Here is an 18,706-nt window from a genome sequence, read left to right on the forward strand (position 1 = left end):
TTCCCATAGAAACTGAAGGTAAGACATCATTGCAGCATTGTGCAATGTTTAATAAAACTTAGGAAGTGAAAGGTAAGAGCCTCTCTGTGAAGATAAAGCCCACTTTTAAGCTAAAATTTTCATTAATTACAACTGGGACAATTCTCAAGAGAGGACTTATCATTCAATGAAGATCCCTTACCGTTTTTTCTCTCTTTTAGCTGGTGGAGGCTGCTGCTGCTGTGTAGGCACTATGATGGTGCTGACTGATAAACTGGCTGCCTTGGGTAGAAAGGTGTTCCTGGGAAAGAACAACACAGAAACAAGAGAAATCCAGTTAGTCTGTTAATGAAAGAAAACCAAGCATGAGAGTAAAACTGTCCACCTACTCCTACCTCCCTCTTTTGAAAAAACAGAACTTTTAGCATCCAACTGGAACCCAGTCTGTGTCTTGCTCTTTCTCACTTCCACTTAAACAGAGCTGCTGCTCCAGCAAGACAAGTGATTAAGTCACTACTTCATTTTTTCCTCATCACGTGCATCAGTTTCTGAGAGTCTGTTGAAATCACAAAGACATGAAAAGAGAAATTGTCCATCCTTGGACTCCTTGGACTGACAAACAGGTAAGGTTCCCCCCCCCCCCCCCCCCCCCCCCCCCCCCCCCCCCCCCCCCCCCCCCCCCCCCCCTTTGTAGAGAAATTCAGTCGAACCATTACAAAGAATTTGCTAGGTCAACAGTAACTTATTTTAAAGCATAGCGAGAAAATGTAATTACAAGCAATGTTCTTCTCATGCTGCAACAAAAAAAGCATGACCATGGTTATTATTGCAAAATTACACTGCTTTGTTGATTACATTCATAATATCCAACAGTTTCATTTCTTTTCTTTATGGAGAAAGACAGGCTCAAAATGACTGAGTTCTTTCAAGATGTGCCAGACATAAATAGAAGTGGCACAGCAGAGCTGTCTCTTGTCTACGTACTACTAGATATAGGCAAACTTGTAGTGCTTTTTTTTTTCCCTAAGCATGGATACTAGATGGACTGCCTGCTTTCACTTGCCTCTCAAGTAATCTGATTTATTCTTCAGCTGAACTAACCTTTAAATGGGAATGAAAATCTGTATTGTGCTGATGTCTTTGGGAACATTATAACCAAAAGAGGTTACTACTATCTCAAGCAAATGGTGAAATCCAAGAAAGCAAACGAACCCAGCCCAGCACAATCTGACTTGCAACTTCAAAGGATGCACTCTTCAAGCTGTCAGCTAGAAAGCAAAAGCTCAGAGCAGGCTTCCTCACTCCCTGCCCAGAACAAGAACTTTTCTCCCCTGAAATAGCAGGTAGGTAGTTGAAAGCAGAAAGCATTGGAAGGCACTGACACTGCACTGCTAAAAGCTCAGCCTGCCGCGTTACTTCACTCCCAGACACTGCAATCAAGGGGTCTAAATGACTCGATAATCTTTTCATTTTGAACTTCGTGGCAAGCAGCGTGACTTCAGATCTGCCTTGGCCTCAGGGTGCAAAACCTCCATCAGCATCCCTGTTCTTCCTGAAGCTGCGCAGCCTCAAACTCTTCCGACTAATGCTTTGGCCAAGCTGACCAGGTGTACAACACGAGTTTGGGTAACATGAGAGGACACAAGCAAGCCTGGAAGCCCTGCAGTATGTTAATTTTCCTTATTTCTAGTTTCCTAGAAACCAGATCTAATAAGACAGCTGTAACACGATCCATGTGAGAGGGAGACCAACAGTGTAACTCAAGGAAGAACTCTTCGTTTATGAAAAGTATTTTGAAAAAGCAAACCCCAAAAAGGAAGAGTAACTTCTGGGAAGAAACACAGCTTCTGTGGCAACAAGTCAAGAGCATTTTTCAGTGCAACATTCTTTGCTCTCTGCCCCACATATTGATCCTTTTCAGGTCGGTGTTCATTTCACACAATCATTTCATTCATCATTTCAAGGTCTTCCCAATGTATCAGAAGCTCACTGATATATGAGAGAACAATAAATTACAAAACTGAGATATAGCTTAGAAAAAGTAAGTACTTTTCATCTTAGCATGTTTTGTCTTCTGCAGTATTTTTCCTTATCACTTCCTTTACAGCCTGTCACACTGCAGTGAGTTTGATGCCCAGCAGCCACCCTGTACCATGCTATACTACACACTTGCTGCAAAGTCCCGAGGTTTAAGGGAAAGGCCGCTGCCAGCAGCACCATCCACGCCAGTACTCTGCATTTAGTTATCTCCCAGTGCTGTGAGCAGCACCATGCTCAGACACCTGGTGAGAGACAGAATATTTTCAGCCCTATATAAATAGCAAGGGAGCAACAGGAGGAAAAGGTGGATGAGTGCAAGCAAACCTGCAATCACCCTCTTCCTTGGCTAAACCTTCCCTGCCTAGAAAATGCTCTGCGTGAGGCAGGCTGCAATCCAGACATCAAACCCAGCCTCCAGCTTCGCCCACTGATGCTCTGCAGACACAGCAACCTGAAAGCAAGCTGGGGCTAAAAGATCACAAGCTGCTGTGCAAGAAACCAGGCAGTTCCAGGAGTGGAAAGGAACCAGAAGGGAACCTTTTCCAAATTACAGAAGTGAAGACAGACAAACTGCACTAAGTGAGCAGAAAGTAAGAAAGCAGACCTGGAACGGAAGAAAAACTTTAAATGACGAATATGTAGGCAATTTCCTCATTAGTGGATCAGATTTAAACAGCCACTGCAATATTTCTTCTCTTTATCTGTCTAGGTAAGCAAACAGGAACTAACTGCCTCATAATTGCTGTCTCTCCATTTGTTCAGAAACTGAAATCTTTGAAAACTTCACGAATATCTTTCGGAGTAGTCCCACTAGCTCTATATATTCCAATTAAAAAAAAAAAAAAAAGACTCATGACCTTTCAAAAATGCTAAGTAGGGAGGCAACTGGAGCTCTTCTCCCCTTTCAAATAAATCTGAATTTGTGACAGAGCAAACATGCAATTCTGTCAACTGTACACGGTCATCATTGTTCAGCCTGGAAGGTAATCATTCACTTCTAATGCTCAGAAATACCAACAGCTAAAGCTGCAAGGAAATGTGATAACATGGTCGACCCCAACAGACTACAGAATTTGTGTGGGCAGCTAGCAATCAGACTGACAAAATATCTCAAGTTTGATACTGAGAAGTAAAAACCCTTTAAAAAAGTACAGGGGGGTGATTACTAGAATCATCCTGGGGATTTTTTCAAATGTTCCCACACATGAGCAAGGCAAGACAATATAAAAAAAAAAAAAGTGATACACATTACTGCAAGATACCTTGTTTCTGCAGCTCATTGAAACAGAGCTTACAGGAGCTGATTTATCTTAAATGACAACTGAAAGACAGATCCACAGAAAACCTTATAGGGGACTGTGATGTAAGTATGATATGCATCGTACACGGCAGCACAAGGGAAGTAACTAAGGGCTTAATTACTTCTACATAAAAGATGTCTGCCAAGAGAAGAGGTGTGCACGGGACACACTAAGGAGAGTCTCCCACTGACACCATGGGGTCTACTCAATGGAACCCAAATGAGAGTCAGTTGTGAGGTCCCGCAGGAGGCAAGGAACACCGGCAGATGCAGATGGAAGGGATGCTCAACACTGGACAGATCACCACCTTCAATTTTTAGGAGTGGCTTTGAACCTGATTACCTGAGGAAGGGAGTCAAATATATTGAATATACTGTAACAAACAAACCACAGCACACAGCTACTGTGGAAACCACTGTCAGTAGCGCTCTTTGCTTGAGAAGAGGTGAACACTAGGAACCGTGTCTTGAAAGGCAAAACATCAGCCTGTGTATGGGTTACAAACGCTTTCACTGGACTAACTTGTTCTTGCAGCATGAGACCAGTGAATTAAGCCAGATGGTTTGTTCTTTTCCCTTTTTAAATGCCAAACAGGGAACACAGGACAAGAAATGTTAATGCTCTGTTGCTGTGCCGTCCTGAGGAAACCAGTGGAACCAGGGCTGCCAGTTGTATTCACAATACCTTAATAAATAATAATGATTTAGCAGGGAATAATAATAGCCACTATTCTTATTCACGTGTCATTATGGTAGCTCTACAGTTACAGCCTTTCCTTGAGCATTCATACAAACGAAACTCCGTTACTGTGAATTTTCAGGAGTGAATAATAAGGGCTCTGACACAACCAAATCAAGCAGCTATATGAAGTTCAAACAAAACTGCTAATCCAGTTTGGTATTATAAATCTTCAACTTGACAAGAGAAAAACCACGCCCAGAAATACTTACAGGAAATCTCCAACCAGAACTTACCGTAGGCATTGGGAAATTCTCCAGGACCTGGTCCTGGATAAAAGGTGCCTGGCCTGGTGGCTGGAACAGGATACTGCTGTGGGGGCCCAACTACGGAGGCCACTGTGTCGATACTAGGAAGAAAAAATAACCATCAGTTTACAAGAGTTGATGCAATGACATGCTGTACATACAAAAACTGTAATTGAGCCCTCAAAAATCCATACGGATCAGATTATCAAACTTCTTAACAATGACAAGTCATCCCACTGCTGCTTTCAGTAATATCATGTTTTTATAGGTCCAAGGTTTAGAGTAACTGTGGCGCTATTAAGTCAATTTAAATACATTCATAGCATTTTCCAGAGCTTAGTTCACACTGTTTCTGAGAAAATGCCAAGCCTAAAAAATAATTTATTCTTACTGCCCTCCATGCTCAGACCAACAGATACTTCATAAAGAAGCATAGGAATTGAATATGCAACTACCAGTTTATCTCCCCTCTCCCAATGCTGCAGCAGGTCTTGAGAAAATCCAGATGAAGCACGGGTTGCTTTTCAGTTCTTAAGTGCCTGGAGAACGTGTTTTTACCTGTGGTATACAGTACTGGGGGCCCTGAGGCATAGGATACGGCATTGGCAGATGATTAACCATCATGATGGTTGGTTGGTTTGATACACTGCAGTCGGTGTTGTGCACCAGGACGGATGGAAGGGCTGCTGTTCTGGATGGTAGCTCTTGGGAGGCTGTATCTGAGGCCTCTGAAAAAACTAGGGCAGGAAAGGGACATAGGAAGGAGAGAGGAGGAGAAAAAGAATCGGTCAAACTTCCTGTAGAAAAATTACAGTATCATTACAAAGGCAGGGACAATATGTTGTAGATACAGTACTACTTCCAAAGGGTTGCCACACATTCAGAAAACTGCAGGACAATTGCTGTCTATCTGTAAATACTAAATTCATCCTGTAACCTTCAATGTTTTTCCAGGTAGTAAAAGGTAAGAGCAAATGCGAAACTTTGAAGTCTGTCTATTAGTTGTATCTACTGAATTATACACCCCAACTTTCACGAGCGACCGTCAGAAAAATTATTTCTGCCAAATATGCTTTTATAAGGTGGGTTGACTGCCAAAAAGCCACCTTTATTAATATGCCAGGGAAAAAAAAACATCAAGGCAACTGTTTCGGTGTAACTTCAGAACAGTTAAATCCAGGTTTTATGAAGAGATGCCTCATGCCTGCTCTTTGTACAAATTGAGGACATGTGACTTCTCTGTGCTCTGTTTCCAAAAGGGTGGCAACCTCTTCCAGGGTGGCACCAAAATCTTCTACCATGTTTGCATGAAGTGATGCCCCACGCAAGTGGACCAACTCCAGGAAACCAAGCAACCCAGTGGTACGTGGTCAGGTCTCAGCTTGTAAGCACTGGGAAAGGCATCAGCATCCACAGTATGGAGCGCTCGTGGCACTGGAGCCCTTGCTCTAGTTACCAGAGTCTTGGCAATAATCTTTAAACTCAGTTGGTAAGGTTTGCATCAGACATTAATGCATTCACTAACGGAATAATGATACAAGTGATAAAGAGACAATTATGCCATGCAGAACCAGGAGTTAAAATTAACCTGTATAGGTCTGAATCCTCCCTTCAATAACGAAGCAAGAAAGCAGCAGGAACAGAAAGGAAAGCCAATGGAACAGCTTACAGATCAATAGGAAGGAATAGGATATAACATGCACCCTAACTGCACACAATTTCCACTCATCTTTCTACCCTGCTTTGACTAATCTCTTACAGAACCAGCAAGACAGACACTGAACTGGTGCAAGGACTCTTCTACCAGAATCCCAGGTCAGGGGTTCAGAAACTCTTCTAAAAAAGTTTGATATTGGAAAATCTTATAAGTTTTTTAAAAAAATAGTCTGTAATTAACTGTAGAAAACCTGATACTACAGAAAGACTTTATGCTTACTCTGTTCCTAAATCAAACATTTTTCCTTTCGGTCTCTTTCAGTAACACAAAGATAGCAGATAAGCGTAACTCATGCTCAAATCATGGATTTGTGCTCCACTTCTGCACCAAGCTGGAAGGTATAAGAAATGCCCATGTATTTAATTGCTAACAAAAAATAAAAATAAAAAAAATTAGGTCATCATACATCACACTGAAGACTGGCTGAGTGATGAAGTGCATCATGCAAATAGTCTTTGAGTAACCACAATCGTGAGTGGTGAGAGAGAAAAGGAGGGCAATCACTACACAATGAAGGAAGGACGCTGGGCTTATTTGTCCTGCATTTGGAAAGAATGAGGTAGGCAGAAGGAAGCTGTGATGCCTCTATACCTGATGTGACAATGAAATTAAAAATGGTCATTCTGGTGTTCCTGAAGACACGGATACCTACGTTGGTTCCCATACCAAATGATTCTCCAGAAAAGCCAAGGATGACTCCCTGGCGCAAGAAATCCAGACACAATACAATGACCACAATGCTTTGACGTCCAACCCTGTTAATCCGGATGAAGAACTGTCACTGGCACACTGCACAATGTAACCTGAATTAGGAAAAGGCAACTGTTTTGGGGGGAAAAATCTGCAAGCGAGGATACAGAAAGAAAAACCAGAAGAGCAACATGCTGCCACATTCCTGCGCCAATAAAAATGTGTGGGCTGCCTAGATGCAGGGGAACTACGTGAGCGTTACATGGAATAAGGATAGATGCTGAATTTATGATGAGATTAACTACAGCTTGCAATTCTTCAATACCCAGATACACCAAAAAGAAATCTAAAATATTTTCTCTCATTACTGCTTCTCTTCATTACTTTCAAAGTCACTTATAAAACCACAGAATCAGCAGCAAGCCTGCCATGAAAGGGGCTGTACCCAAGGTTTGGGAGTGAATGAAATCAGGTCCTTCCTTCTTTCTCACCACGAACTGCTGAATAATGACCACTTCTGATCTGTTAGTGGGTTACAGCAGCTCTGGGAGACCCAAAGTGCTATAGGAAAGAAAAAGAAACATTCAATGCCACCACAGTTCTGTATCTATCCCGGAGTGAAGAGGGGCTGCAGACTGCCCCGAGAGCAAGCCCCTACAGCGGCAGTAACTCCTTCGGCAGGGTGGCACAGAAGAGCCTTGGCCGCAGAGGATGGGAGTCCTCCAGCAGCGCGAGCCAGACGAGAAGCCTGCCTTCCTCCAGCCAAGTTCCACAGCTGCACCTAGGAACCTGCTGAGTAACACCTCCCCTGAAACGACTGAGGAAAATCTTACAGCAATGGAAACTCCGGTTTACAGACAGCTTTTTGCTTCTGTCACTGGGAACCGCTGCCTAAAAGATCGTGAAACATGATGTGTGGGGGTGACACGCCGAAGAAACACCATTTCCACGAAACGCATTGCCAGCTCTCCTTCCAGCTGCAGCAGAAGGAACGAAAGCGTGCTCTGTACGCCAACACGGGTGGTGTTACACAGGCTTTGTTCTTACATCAACTAAGAAATAACACCGGGGTAGCGCTAAGCTGTTCTACAGCAGAAAGAGAACCTCCAACAAGGGAAACTCAGGGTTAAAAAACAAACACACACACACACCACACACACAACCACCACCTCTCCAAAACCACTCTATACTGCCCAGGCCATTGCAGAGGCAGCTCAATCCAGAGATGAAGACAAAAAAAGAAAAAAAACACAAAGACGATCTCATTGCTTCTAAGAAGGACACAGCAAGAAGAAAAGCAGATCCATCATTCCAAGTGACAAGACATCCAATGCTTTTGGAAAGGCCAAGCAGAGGGGTCTCCAGCGAAGTTTGAATTACTTTTAGTTATTCCTGTTCCTGTAAGTAAAATTACAATTCTCAAGAAAATCAGGTATCAGAGCACTGTGCCTCTGATTTATATATGGGTTTATGATTCAAAACAAAACATCATCTCATTGTCAGACTTTTTTATTGCTATATCCCTGATCCCGTCCCTCCAAAGCTAAGCAAACAATGTTCAAGTCATTCGTAGAAATGTTTCACTGCTCTGATTTGATTGCTAAAAGATTCATCTTGCAAGGTCAAACGGATGCCTGCACAGCCAACATTTTCAAGTAAAGCTAATGATGCCCACAGGAGAATACCAGGAGATTAAAAACAGAGATATTTGCCTCTATTTCTTCCACAAAGTGCACGATTCAGCATGGAGCATAGAGAGTTCCCCACGCAGGGCCATGAAAGTACCCTGGGCCACAGCAAGGCTTCTGATAGAAAACTGCAATACTTGACTACTTCCTTCAAAGATTAAGTCCTACTATACAGCCAGGATGGTCAAATTAGTACAAAATATGCTAAAAGATTCCAAAATCGTTTCGGAAAAATAACCATAAAAAAGAATTGCATACATGCTCCAGACAGGGTTTTGCCAGTAGTTGTTAACACAGCAGTAATAACTCCCCCATCTCAGCTGGAAATAACTTTTCTGTTCATCGAAAGATTGCATTGCACAGGTGGTCCCAGCTGACGATACCTGATTTAACAAACCTTTTCCTTGGCACTGAGTGTAAGGGCTTGTGCTCTGCACAGCTGAATTACGCCTTGCTTCCATCACGCTTGTCCTCCCTGTACAGCTTCCCTTTGCTAACCCCATTTTCTAGCTTCCCACTCATTAAGTGTGTTGCAGATGCATACCTGCTATTTGTGCCAGGGTAATTAACAGAATTATTAAGGAAATACACTACTAACCTCCTGCCTACTCTCTCAGCACTGCCCTGCCACTTACTTTTTAATCAGTCCTTATACCCATCCCAATATCCTCTTATTAAGCATCTTCTCCCACTTAATTTTCTTCCCATACGACCCTGTGTCAAAAGGCTGCTGAAGGCCAGCCACTAAGAGGCATCACGCTTGTCATCTAGAAAATCAATGATCAAAGAGAGTGCCAACCTCCTGATAAACCTCACTGCATTTTTAATTGATTTTCTATTACTTTAGATTTTTAAGTCATCACTTCCAGGGAAATGCCTGTGAAGCACTCGCCATGCACTCTAAGGGCTGCACTGAGCAATGATGTTCTCTGCTAAGAGCACCGGAGACAGATCTACGCTAACCCCAGCCCCTCACCCAGAGCGTGCGCACGGTGGCTGGGCTCCTTCTTTCTAGGCCAGATCAAGGCTGGCGACTGCGATGGGTCCACAAAGCCCTGCCAAAAGTTAGAGACAAGGACGGCAAACGGGAAGTTCAACCAGATGTCATCAGTGCGATCAAATCAAATGGCACAGCCAAGTGCTCTGCCTCAGGCCAGCCTGCGGCACCCCAAGACAGCTCTGTTGTTCACGTGCAGACGTGTCGGTCCCAAACCTGGCCTGGGAGAGGGAGGAGGAGGCGTTGGCACAAGCAGCACAGCAGGAGTGACGTCTATTTGCAGACGGAAGGAGCAGTGCCCGGGTTAGTTTGAAGGATCGGATTACAACTTCCCTTTTTCCTGCGGCAAGGCTTGGCCAAGGAGCTGCAGCCCCAAGCCAGAAGCAGGTGCCAGGAGCAGGAGCCGCAGCAGGAAGCCCGCTGCGCATCTCGGCTTCCCGGCAGCTCAGCAGCAGCCCTTGGGGCACAAAGCAAGACTTGGTTCTTCCCCTACCTCAGGTTTTCCCAGTCTTCTTATTTACTGAGCGATAAATAAAAAATGGGGGAAGAAAACACCCTTTTTGTGTCAACCATGGGATTTAAACTGGTAGTTCCTTTCCATATTTGTGGATGAAGACAGAGAAGCGATTACGGGAACCTTTTCCAACTGCTGTCTAATGCGAGGTATTTCAAGAAGCTACAAATGGTTAGACTTGAGTAACCAATGTACTCAGGGAGTAAATTTCTGACCTCTCCAAATCGTGAGGCTTTTTAACAACAGTGCATGGGCGAACCCAGCCTGCTGTTATATAAGCTATACTCAAAGAACTCAAGTAACCCCAAGCTAAACTGGAATAAACTGCAACTGCAACCTCAGACTAAATTAGTCTGCCATAGCTAGTAAACTAATCTCAAATACAATTATAAGTCAGAAAGAGAAAAACGACATTTGAGTTTCTATTGTTCTTATTTCTGTTTTTAATTACACTGGCCTCTTCTGAGCATCCATTTTTAAAATCTCTCTCATACTCCTGAAGTCGCTTCTTCAACTAAGGGTTATTCTACGCTTCGGACTTCAGCTTAAAAGAAAACTGCTATTTTCATTTATGTTTCATGAGGATCAGAAGCAACAAAGTGACTCAAGAGCTTCGCTTAAAAAGAAATAAAGAAGAGACAGGGATGCTCCATGAACAAAATGGGAAATGGAACGCCAAACCCAGACAGGACGGTAGCTAAGTCTTGTAGCTAAACCCGTGGGTTGTGCATAAAGCCTGGCATTTAAAGAAAAACAGAAGTTGACAGTATATTTAAATATACTGCTGCAAACACTGTAACACCCATTTGCTTTCTCCTAGAAAGTGAGACTGCCCAGTGGTTTCTGCGATAGCTGCCTTACTGCAATCAAGGATTAGTTATGCACATTTAACTTTTAATCAGAACCACTACAGCTATTTTTATTAGACTTCAGCCACTATTTACTTAGCATAGCATCCTAAATCTCATCTTAATATTTTCTTAGCGTCCTAAATCTCATTTTCATATTTTCTATCGCACAGACTTTGATTACACCTTCTACAGCATCTACTGGCTTGAAACCGTCAGGGCAAGCATTTCCATCCAAAAATAAATTGCTTATGAAGTTGCCAGTCAACTTCAGGTGCTTAAATCATGCTAATTTGAGTACTTTAGAGATCTAATAATTACAGGAAATAACATTAAAGAATAATCCATTAGTTGACTGAGAAAGACACAGAATCATAAGAAGCCTATGTTAATAGCATCACACAGAAATCGTTGCAAACCTCATCTTGCTGCTGCTTTCCTAGAAGAACTCGTTATGTCACTGTAACAATACCAGTATCGCTATGGTCGACATACTTACTTTGGATTTTTTAGGTTACAAAACCTCAGCCTGGAAGCCTGCTGTTTGTGTTACACAACCTTTTGCTATTCCAGCATGTTAAAGCTGCCCGGTTCGTGTGAACAATCATTTACGTCAGACTCGCAAATTCTCTACGTGCTGGGTCTGCGATGAATTTGCTTCAACAGCCATGACCCTTCTGCAGGGGTGGGTGGCAAAAACCCCCTTCTCCATCCCCAGTCGGAACGACGGGCACAGACTGAGTTTCAGATGCAAAGAACCAAGGAGCTCATCTGAAGCCCAGGTTTCGCTGTGCCTGTCCCGTTCCGGTGCAGGGCAGATATATCACTGGGATAAAGCCTGAAGGGTTTTTCTAACAGTGACAGCTTCCCTCAGATAATTATAAGCAGACCTCAAACGTCATGGAGTCCAAATCTAACTGCAACACAGTTAAATATGTGGTGATACATTCAGGAAAACAAACCGGGAAATCACAAATTTTAACCTCCGGGAGGGCCATAACTGGGTCCAAAAGAAAGTGTTAAACCAAGCCGTGACAGATGGGTGGCAGAGCCCTACCAGTAAGGCCACCAGTCACTGAAATCATTTCTTGCAAGGCTGAGCTGCCTCCAGATTCGAGTCTCTTGTTCCAAATTCTGCTTGCAGTGAATTTGGTAATTTTTATGAGACTTAAACAGTTCACACTGAATACATACTTTGTCTTGGAAACAACCTATGAAAGAGCTAATGAGTTTCTGAACAGCAAATCTTCTTCAGTATCACGTAATATAAACACAGACCTCAAGTTAAGGTCAAGAACAAAAGTATCTAAACAAGATACTAATTCTGTCATCCTGCACACTGCGCAGTAATCCTGCAAACATTCCTCCACCACCGCCTGTCAATGCAATCCCTTGCTGGGCACAAAAATCAGTTCTCTCTCTCTCATGTGATGTTTGCCTGCGAGCAAACAAGTGCAGCAAATGCCTCATTCTACTTTTTAAGCTTTTTTTTTTTTCTGCCCTGCTCTGGAAGGATGCCTGCCTGCACGCTGCTCTCTGACGTGGAAAGCTGGGGGGCGGCGGCAGTGCGTGTGCCCACCAACACACTTACCTGCTGTCCTGGGGCAGGACCCTCCCGAAGGCGCACACCTCTACAGCATCAAACAGTTCAGACTAGCAGGAACAATGTGAGAACAATGCGGTTCTCCTGGAACAAGCCTTCCAGGACTTAAGCCCCTGTCCCAACAACACTGGAGTTAATGGGATTATTTTCCCTCCCATTAACTTGGTGAAAACAGACTCTTTCTTTCCAAGCGAAGAGAAAGAAGAACGACACGGGAACAACCAAATCTGGGAGACCTTTCCTACCCTTGCCATGCCTCTTGTCCACTTTTCCACGTATCCATGCTCAGGCAACCTCTACCCCCTCCAAAGCTACAAGAGGAAGCAAAATCAGTCCCCAGATGAACTCTGAAAAAGGGCCTTGGCAAAGATGAATGTCAGAGGTGATGGAAAAGACAGCTTTGGGCACCATGAATAGGCCAGAACGGACCTGTGCATCCATCCTGCTGCACAGCAGATCCTTTTGGTATTTCAGCCTCCCTAGTAACAAGCGCTATCCCTGGGTTTCACAAGCCAGAGCTATTCCTTATTTTCGTTCTTCTGAGTTAAGTGATTCCTTACAATGTCCAAGTCATGTGGCAGGAATACTATGAAGATTCCTAACGTCTGGCTTTCATACAGTGAGTAAAGAAAACATTAAGCAATGTAATGACAACAGATAACCAGGCATATCACACAAGAAATGTACGAATTGGAAAATCATCTGCCTTGCTCTGAGTTTGAAAAGTAGGATTTTCTTAGGGACCTGAGCACCCAGTTCTTGTCAAAGTCTTCAGCTCAGGCAACATAATGCGCTGGCTGCTTTGGGAAATACTAGGCAAAGTTTCTTGCGACTTGAACAGACAAGCAAATCTCACACATACCTGGAAATAATTTATACATGTTCTCCTTTCCTACGGAAATAGCGGAAGTGAGGTGGTTAATGAGTGCAGTGACACCGACCAGGAATTAAGTGTTACTCTGCGTTGCAGGCAGCTTGTTAGCGAGGTTACGCAGGTGCTAGTATCTACTAACGAGGCTGGTTTCCAAAGCGAGCCTTCGTTCTGAGTTAGTGGGTGAACAACCTCCGACCACCCGCCTCCCCCAGCAAATTAGTTTAGGATGGTAATGAAGGGGCAGGGTACTGTACCTGGTGATGGGCAGGTCGAGGCCCCGCTGCAAACTGAGGAAAGGCGGGAGAAACAAACACAAAAGGAAAGGCACAAAGAGTCAGAAACACCACAACGAAACCAAAATGTCACACTCTATGCAAAATAAACCCACATGAAAAACCACAAACAGTCAAAGCTTTGCTGCAGGACAGTGACAGACAGGTACTGAGATATAACGAGTGAACACCGCTACGGGGAAGTGTGCTGCTCGAGAGCTGGCGGATAAACAGCCAAAGCTGCCGCTCATTTTAAAGGCACTCTAGGCATGAATGCAGGCATTCTTTACCCTGCCTGGGAAAAAAAATAAAAATAAAACAAGCAGCAGTGAAGATTTTAAACTGTTTAAGGGGGAGGTAAATGGTTGAAGCAGCTGGACTCAGAGCCGTTCCAAAAATTTGGTGGGAGCAGAGAATGGAGACTGGTGCCTGGCTGAGCCAGGCGGGCGCTGCTAACAGCCTGCGGGCTGGGGGCTGCGGGCTCTCTGCAAGGCAAACCGGCAGTTCTTTACATGTACACCGTGTGGTTTCATTGTCTTTTTTTTTTTTCCCCCCCTCAAAGGATCACGATAGAATCCTCCAACCCCTCTCCTTAAGGGGTCGGATTTGTCACCCCCCTCTGAAACCGAAGGCGACAGGTTAACCCGTGATGCCCCTGGGAGCCCGATGCAGCAGGGCAGGGCTTGCCTGGAGAACAGGAGGTCCTGGTTCCCAGCCCTCAGCTCAGGCCACTAAATCACCTCCCACCCACCTGGGTTACATATGGAGGAAAGTATTCAGAATTTAACATGCTCAGTAAACATTAAAAGCATTTTCCAATAAGTAACTGATTGTTAAAATAGAAATAAAAATGAATGCAAGAAATGGAAAATAGAAATAAAGGTGACAAGGTATCCTCGTTCAGAAGCCAAGTTAGGTATTTAAACTCTTAATTCTCAGTGTACTCAGCACAGCTCCAAGATGAGAGCAGATAAACCTATCGGTAATAGCTCCAATAATTAAACGGAGCAAGCAAAACTAGATCCCGCTGTGACTTCCCACACGCCGCAGCAGCACACAGCGTGCCTCTACCTGCCGCTGCTGGGGACTGCTCGGGACCGTAGGGCACGTGCCGCAGCACGCGATGCCAGCCCACCTCTGCTCATGCATATACGTGCTGGGACTCAGTACGCTGTACTTTCTGCCTGAGGGCTACCGTATATTCTAATGTAGAAAAGTACTAATGAGAAGGGTGATCAAAACTGCCTACTAATTATCGATTTTCTTAATAAGAGATTTTTTTTCAGGAAGAAAAAGTGGAGTGGGATTTACTCACAGCCCTACTTCCCAGCTATTTTAATCCCTTCAAATATGAGAAGCAACGTATAAATATTCACTGGTCCAGTTGATTTTCTCCCTTATAAGCATTTTAATCACCTATATTCAACATTTCCAAGTAGTCTACTAACAGCAGTGGTGCTCATATATTCCCTCTACCTTCACCTCATTGTGACATTTGGATGAAAAGTCATAAAAAACCTTCAAAAACAGGAAAATATGTGCACAGACTATTACTAACGTAGGAGTTTAGAGTCACCTGCACTGATTCAACAAGCAGTTTCCCCACCCCTAGCAAACACCCTTGAAAACTTTCCCTCAGCCTTCCATTTAAGAAAAAATGCAAAGGATTATCAACTCTTAAGACTAAAGACCTAAAATTTCCAATTTAGTAGCAACCACAGGACAGAAGCACTCAAAGACTCCTGGCCTTCTCCCAAACCTCCTGGTGAGAAGAGGACAGAGGCTCTGCTGATCAGTCTGCTGCGATGAGAAACGGTAACCTGGAGGAGGAGCCTAAGGAGGGGGGATGCACTTCAAGTCCTTTTTTTCCTCAGGAAGAACTCCTCAAAAACACTTTCAGTGTCATGCATTTGAGAAAAAGGAATAATGCTTACCCTGGAAGGGCTGGCAAAAGCCCTTCTGGTGGGGCCACACACCATGTTATACACCGATGTAAAATAAAGCACTAAAAAGAATCATGGGGTGCAAAAACCTTGTCTTGCTTAATTTGAAGGCCAAGGAACATCTCTTATCACTGTTCTGCACAAAAGATTAATTCTCCCTGTGCTTAAAACAAGAGGTGGAAGCTTACTTCTTAAGAAGCTGAAGTATATTCCATTGTGGACAAAAAAGTAATGTGTTACAAGAAAAAATAAAAACAAAACCTCAAAGTTAGTGAAAAATACCCTAATCTATTTTGTACTGGTCACCATTGGCTATTGATTTTCTCTCTTTTAATTTTTCTTTTCCTTTTTTTTTTTTTATTTAAAAAAAAAAATCAGGTTGACAGGATTTATTCCTATTAGTAGCTGTAAGCAACAGAACAAACTGTAGTCACTGCTGGCTCGGATTAAAATAGACACTTTGTTCTTCTGTCAGATGAAGGTGGTAGATAAAAGGAAAACTTTATGGAGACTGGGTCCAACATTTCTGCCACCCACACTCCTTATGGTCCTGCTCACTGCTCCATGCACAGCTGGAGACAGGGCACAGTCTCTACCTGCTGGCGTTGGTCTGGCACACGCATGCCTAGCAGAAAACCACCACTTCTGGGTCAACTCCCTTGCCGACCGTGGTTTTTGGCAGGCCTCCTACAACTGGGGGGTTGGTGTTAAAATCACCTAACAGGGAATTTGGAGTAGGGCTGAACAATTCTGTTTCCTCGCCCACTGCTGGAGCTGCACTTCGACGTTCCTGGTATCGGAGCGGCACTAGGAAGCTAACGGGGACAACCCATGGAGCCAGCTGGATTGCAAAGGCAGCTGTCCAGGGAGGAACAGAAAAGCCCGAACCGTGCAATTGCCAATAGCCCTTTGGTGCAGACACTGCACGGAGCAAGCTCTGGCTGCTCTACAAGTGCCACAGCCCCTACACCCAGCTGCACCGGCGGTGTGACGGATGGGACCATGCTACAGAGCCTACGCATGGCAAAGGTGTCCTGCTGCCTTCCTCAGCCCCTCTTCACCCTCCCCTCGCCACCAAAAAAGAAGGGTAAAAACAAACCTAAAAAGTTAAAAATAAAAGAGGTAAATCGAGCCCAGAACAAAATGCAAGAGTAGTTCAGGAGCAGCTCGTCTTGCATTTGTTTTGGGGTGGGGAGGTGGAATGAAATGTTATGTGTGCACCTTTTAGTAATGGGGGTGGAAATGGTCACTAGCAGAGCAGATGGCAAAAACTGCATACAGGAGAGTTTAAAAAAAATAAAAAGTAGTTCATGACCACAGAAAAATAGCTGACAACTGCAGACAAATCCTTCCTCGATACCTCCTCAATAACAGGGCTAAATCCCTACAATTTGACACATTTTCAGCCAAATCTCCTGAAAACAATCTGTTGATTGGAAAACCCGAAGTCATCCTGGTCTCTGTCCTACCAGGTCAGACCCTCCCGACTGCCAGTCAACTTTGGACGTTCTGTTGCCACTTAACCTGGCAGAAACTGCCATGGTAGCTCATGCTTTTAGCAAAGAAGCAAATCAGTGCATTTCTGTAGATCAGCCAACAAAAAGATGTGGTAAAAAAAATAAAGAAATAAAGAAATAAAATAGTGCCATCGGCACAATTGCCTGCAAGAAGGAGTACAGTTTGTTATATTGCTTACAATGCAGTATTTTATCCAGCCTCTTCCAGCCAGGGACCTGTAAACCGGACTCTGTTCCAAAACCTTCCTCCTCTTCCAGTTGTCTGTGCAATGTATTGGCACTGTTCTGCTGGGCTGTCAAAAAAACTGGTTTAGAGATGCAGCTCTTCAGTCAGGTTTTGCTCCAGTTCTAACCATATAAATTTATTTTTGCTTTTCAACAATAAGAGATACAGAAGCTGAATATACTTACTGAGAAAAGATTTTTACCGTCAGTATCCCACATTACTGATTAGAACAGGGTACTAAAGAAGTGGTGGGATCCAGTTACAAATTCACAGCTGTCCACATTACAGAAACATCATCAAAACTGTCATTAATTGGCTTGCTCATCAGCGCTGAGGTCAACAGGCCTCGGAACTAACCCTCCTGCAAATCCCCTGGAGGTGACATCTCCAGAAGCGGGGCAAGCACATCGGTGCAGCTGCCTGTAGGGGAAGCTTGCCCTGTACTATACCTGTTAAGTGGACAAACAGAAGACTTCTGTCTCGGAGGCTTTCAGTTGCCATGCTTCAGCAGCATTCATCTTACTCTAAAAAGAGAAGAGTGCTGGGAATGGTGCAGTGGTTTTATACGTAACCTGAAGTGTTACGACGCAGATGTGGATTCACAAGAGACGCAGGGACTGCTGCTCCCTTGGCTAACTGAGGCTTCAGACATCATGACGGCACGCTACCGTGCCTGCAGAAGCAGGGCTAAGCACGCGATGCCATAGGAGCGTCTCCTAGCACCATGTGGAACTGCGCTACGAGCAGAGATTTCCCAACAAGAGCCTGGTTTGGGGAACCAAAGGCCTACGGTAGCAGAGCAGTATTACAATACACACAAAAAGATCATGGAGGACAACCAAACCTCAACTTGGATGAAAAAGGGCTTACCACAAAAAGATCTGGGTGCACAGAAGCTCTACTTTAAATGTGTGAGCACCTACACAGTGCTAGACAGCAGGTGGCTAGAGTTGATCCAGTGGCACTGACTCGGAAGTGAAGCCCACAGGCCACTGGAGACTGAGTGCTGCTGCAGAGAGTCGCTTTCATTTACTGATCTTTGTTCTACCACTTTACCAAATACTTCCTTTAAGAAAAAAAAAATGAAGCAAAGAGAAAGATTCTGGTAACAAATCTAAATTCTAATGTGAAGTGAACCTGAAAGCAACTATTCTAAAAATAAATCAAGTTATTTGAACATAGATGAGAATCCCTCCATTGCTTCTTTTCTGATAAGCCACTTCAAAATGAAAATTCTCCTACCATGATAACATTTAAAAATGCAATCAAGATTTGCCATTTGGAAGGTGCTTCCAGTTCAGTAAAACAGACTTTTCAGAGAACTGGCCAAGTGTTATAGACACACACATACACAGAGAAACAGACAAACGAGGAGGAAAGAATGTAAGATGACGCAAACATGGGCTCCCTTACCGGCGAGCGGGTCTGAGGCTGGGTGTTCATTGTTTGAGGGGCTTGAGGGTACACCAACGTGGTTGGAGCTGCATTCTGTCCTGAGGGGTACGGAGCCT

At 44.0% G+C, this 18,706-nt stretch overlaps 1 protein-coding gene across 1 annotated transcript in view; it reads right to left on the reverse strand.

Moving 5' to 3' along the window:
* The window catches only part of EIF4G3 (eukaryotic translation initiation factor 4 gamma 3), a 153,751-nt gene that overhangs the window by 63,621 nt on the left and 71,424 nt on the right, over positions 1 to 18,706 (reverse strand). Inside the window, 12 exon segments of the mRNA XM_040534004.1 lie at positions 182 to 236; positions 239 to 280; positions 4,295 to 4,392; positions 4,394 to 4,407; positions 4,865 to 4,935; positions 4,938 to 4,967; positions 4,970 to 5,015; positions 5,017 to 5,043; positions 5,895 to 5,915; positions 13,492 to 13,524; positions 17,149 to 17,262; positions 18,609 to 18,704. Coding sequence (XP_040389938.1) covers positions 182 to 236; positions 239 to 280; positions 4,295 to 4,392; positions 4,394 to 4,407; positions 4,865 to 4,935; positions 4,938 to 4,967; positions 4,970 to 5,015; positions 5,017 to 5,043; positions 5,895 to 5,915; positions 13,492 to 13,524; positions 17,149 to 17,262; positions 18,609 to 18,638 — 581 coding nt within the window. The 5' untranslated portion in view covers positions 18,639 to 18,704.

The sequence above is a fragment of the Cygnus olor genome, chromosome 21, assembly GCF_009769625.2.
Source record: "Cygnus olor isolate bCygOlo1 chromosome 21, bCygOlo1.pri.v2, whole genome shotgun sequence".
In the NCBI taxonomy this organism is placed as follows: domain Eukaryota; kingdom Metazoa; phylum Chordata; class Aves; order Anseriformes; family Anatidae; genus Cygnus; species Cygnus olor.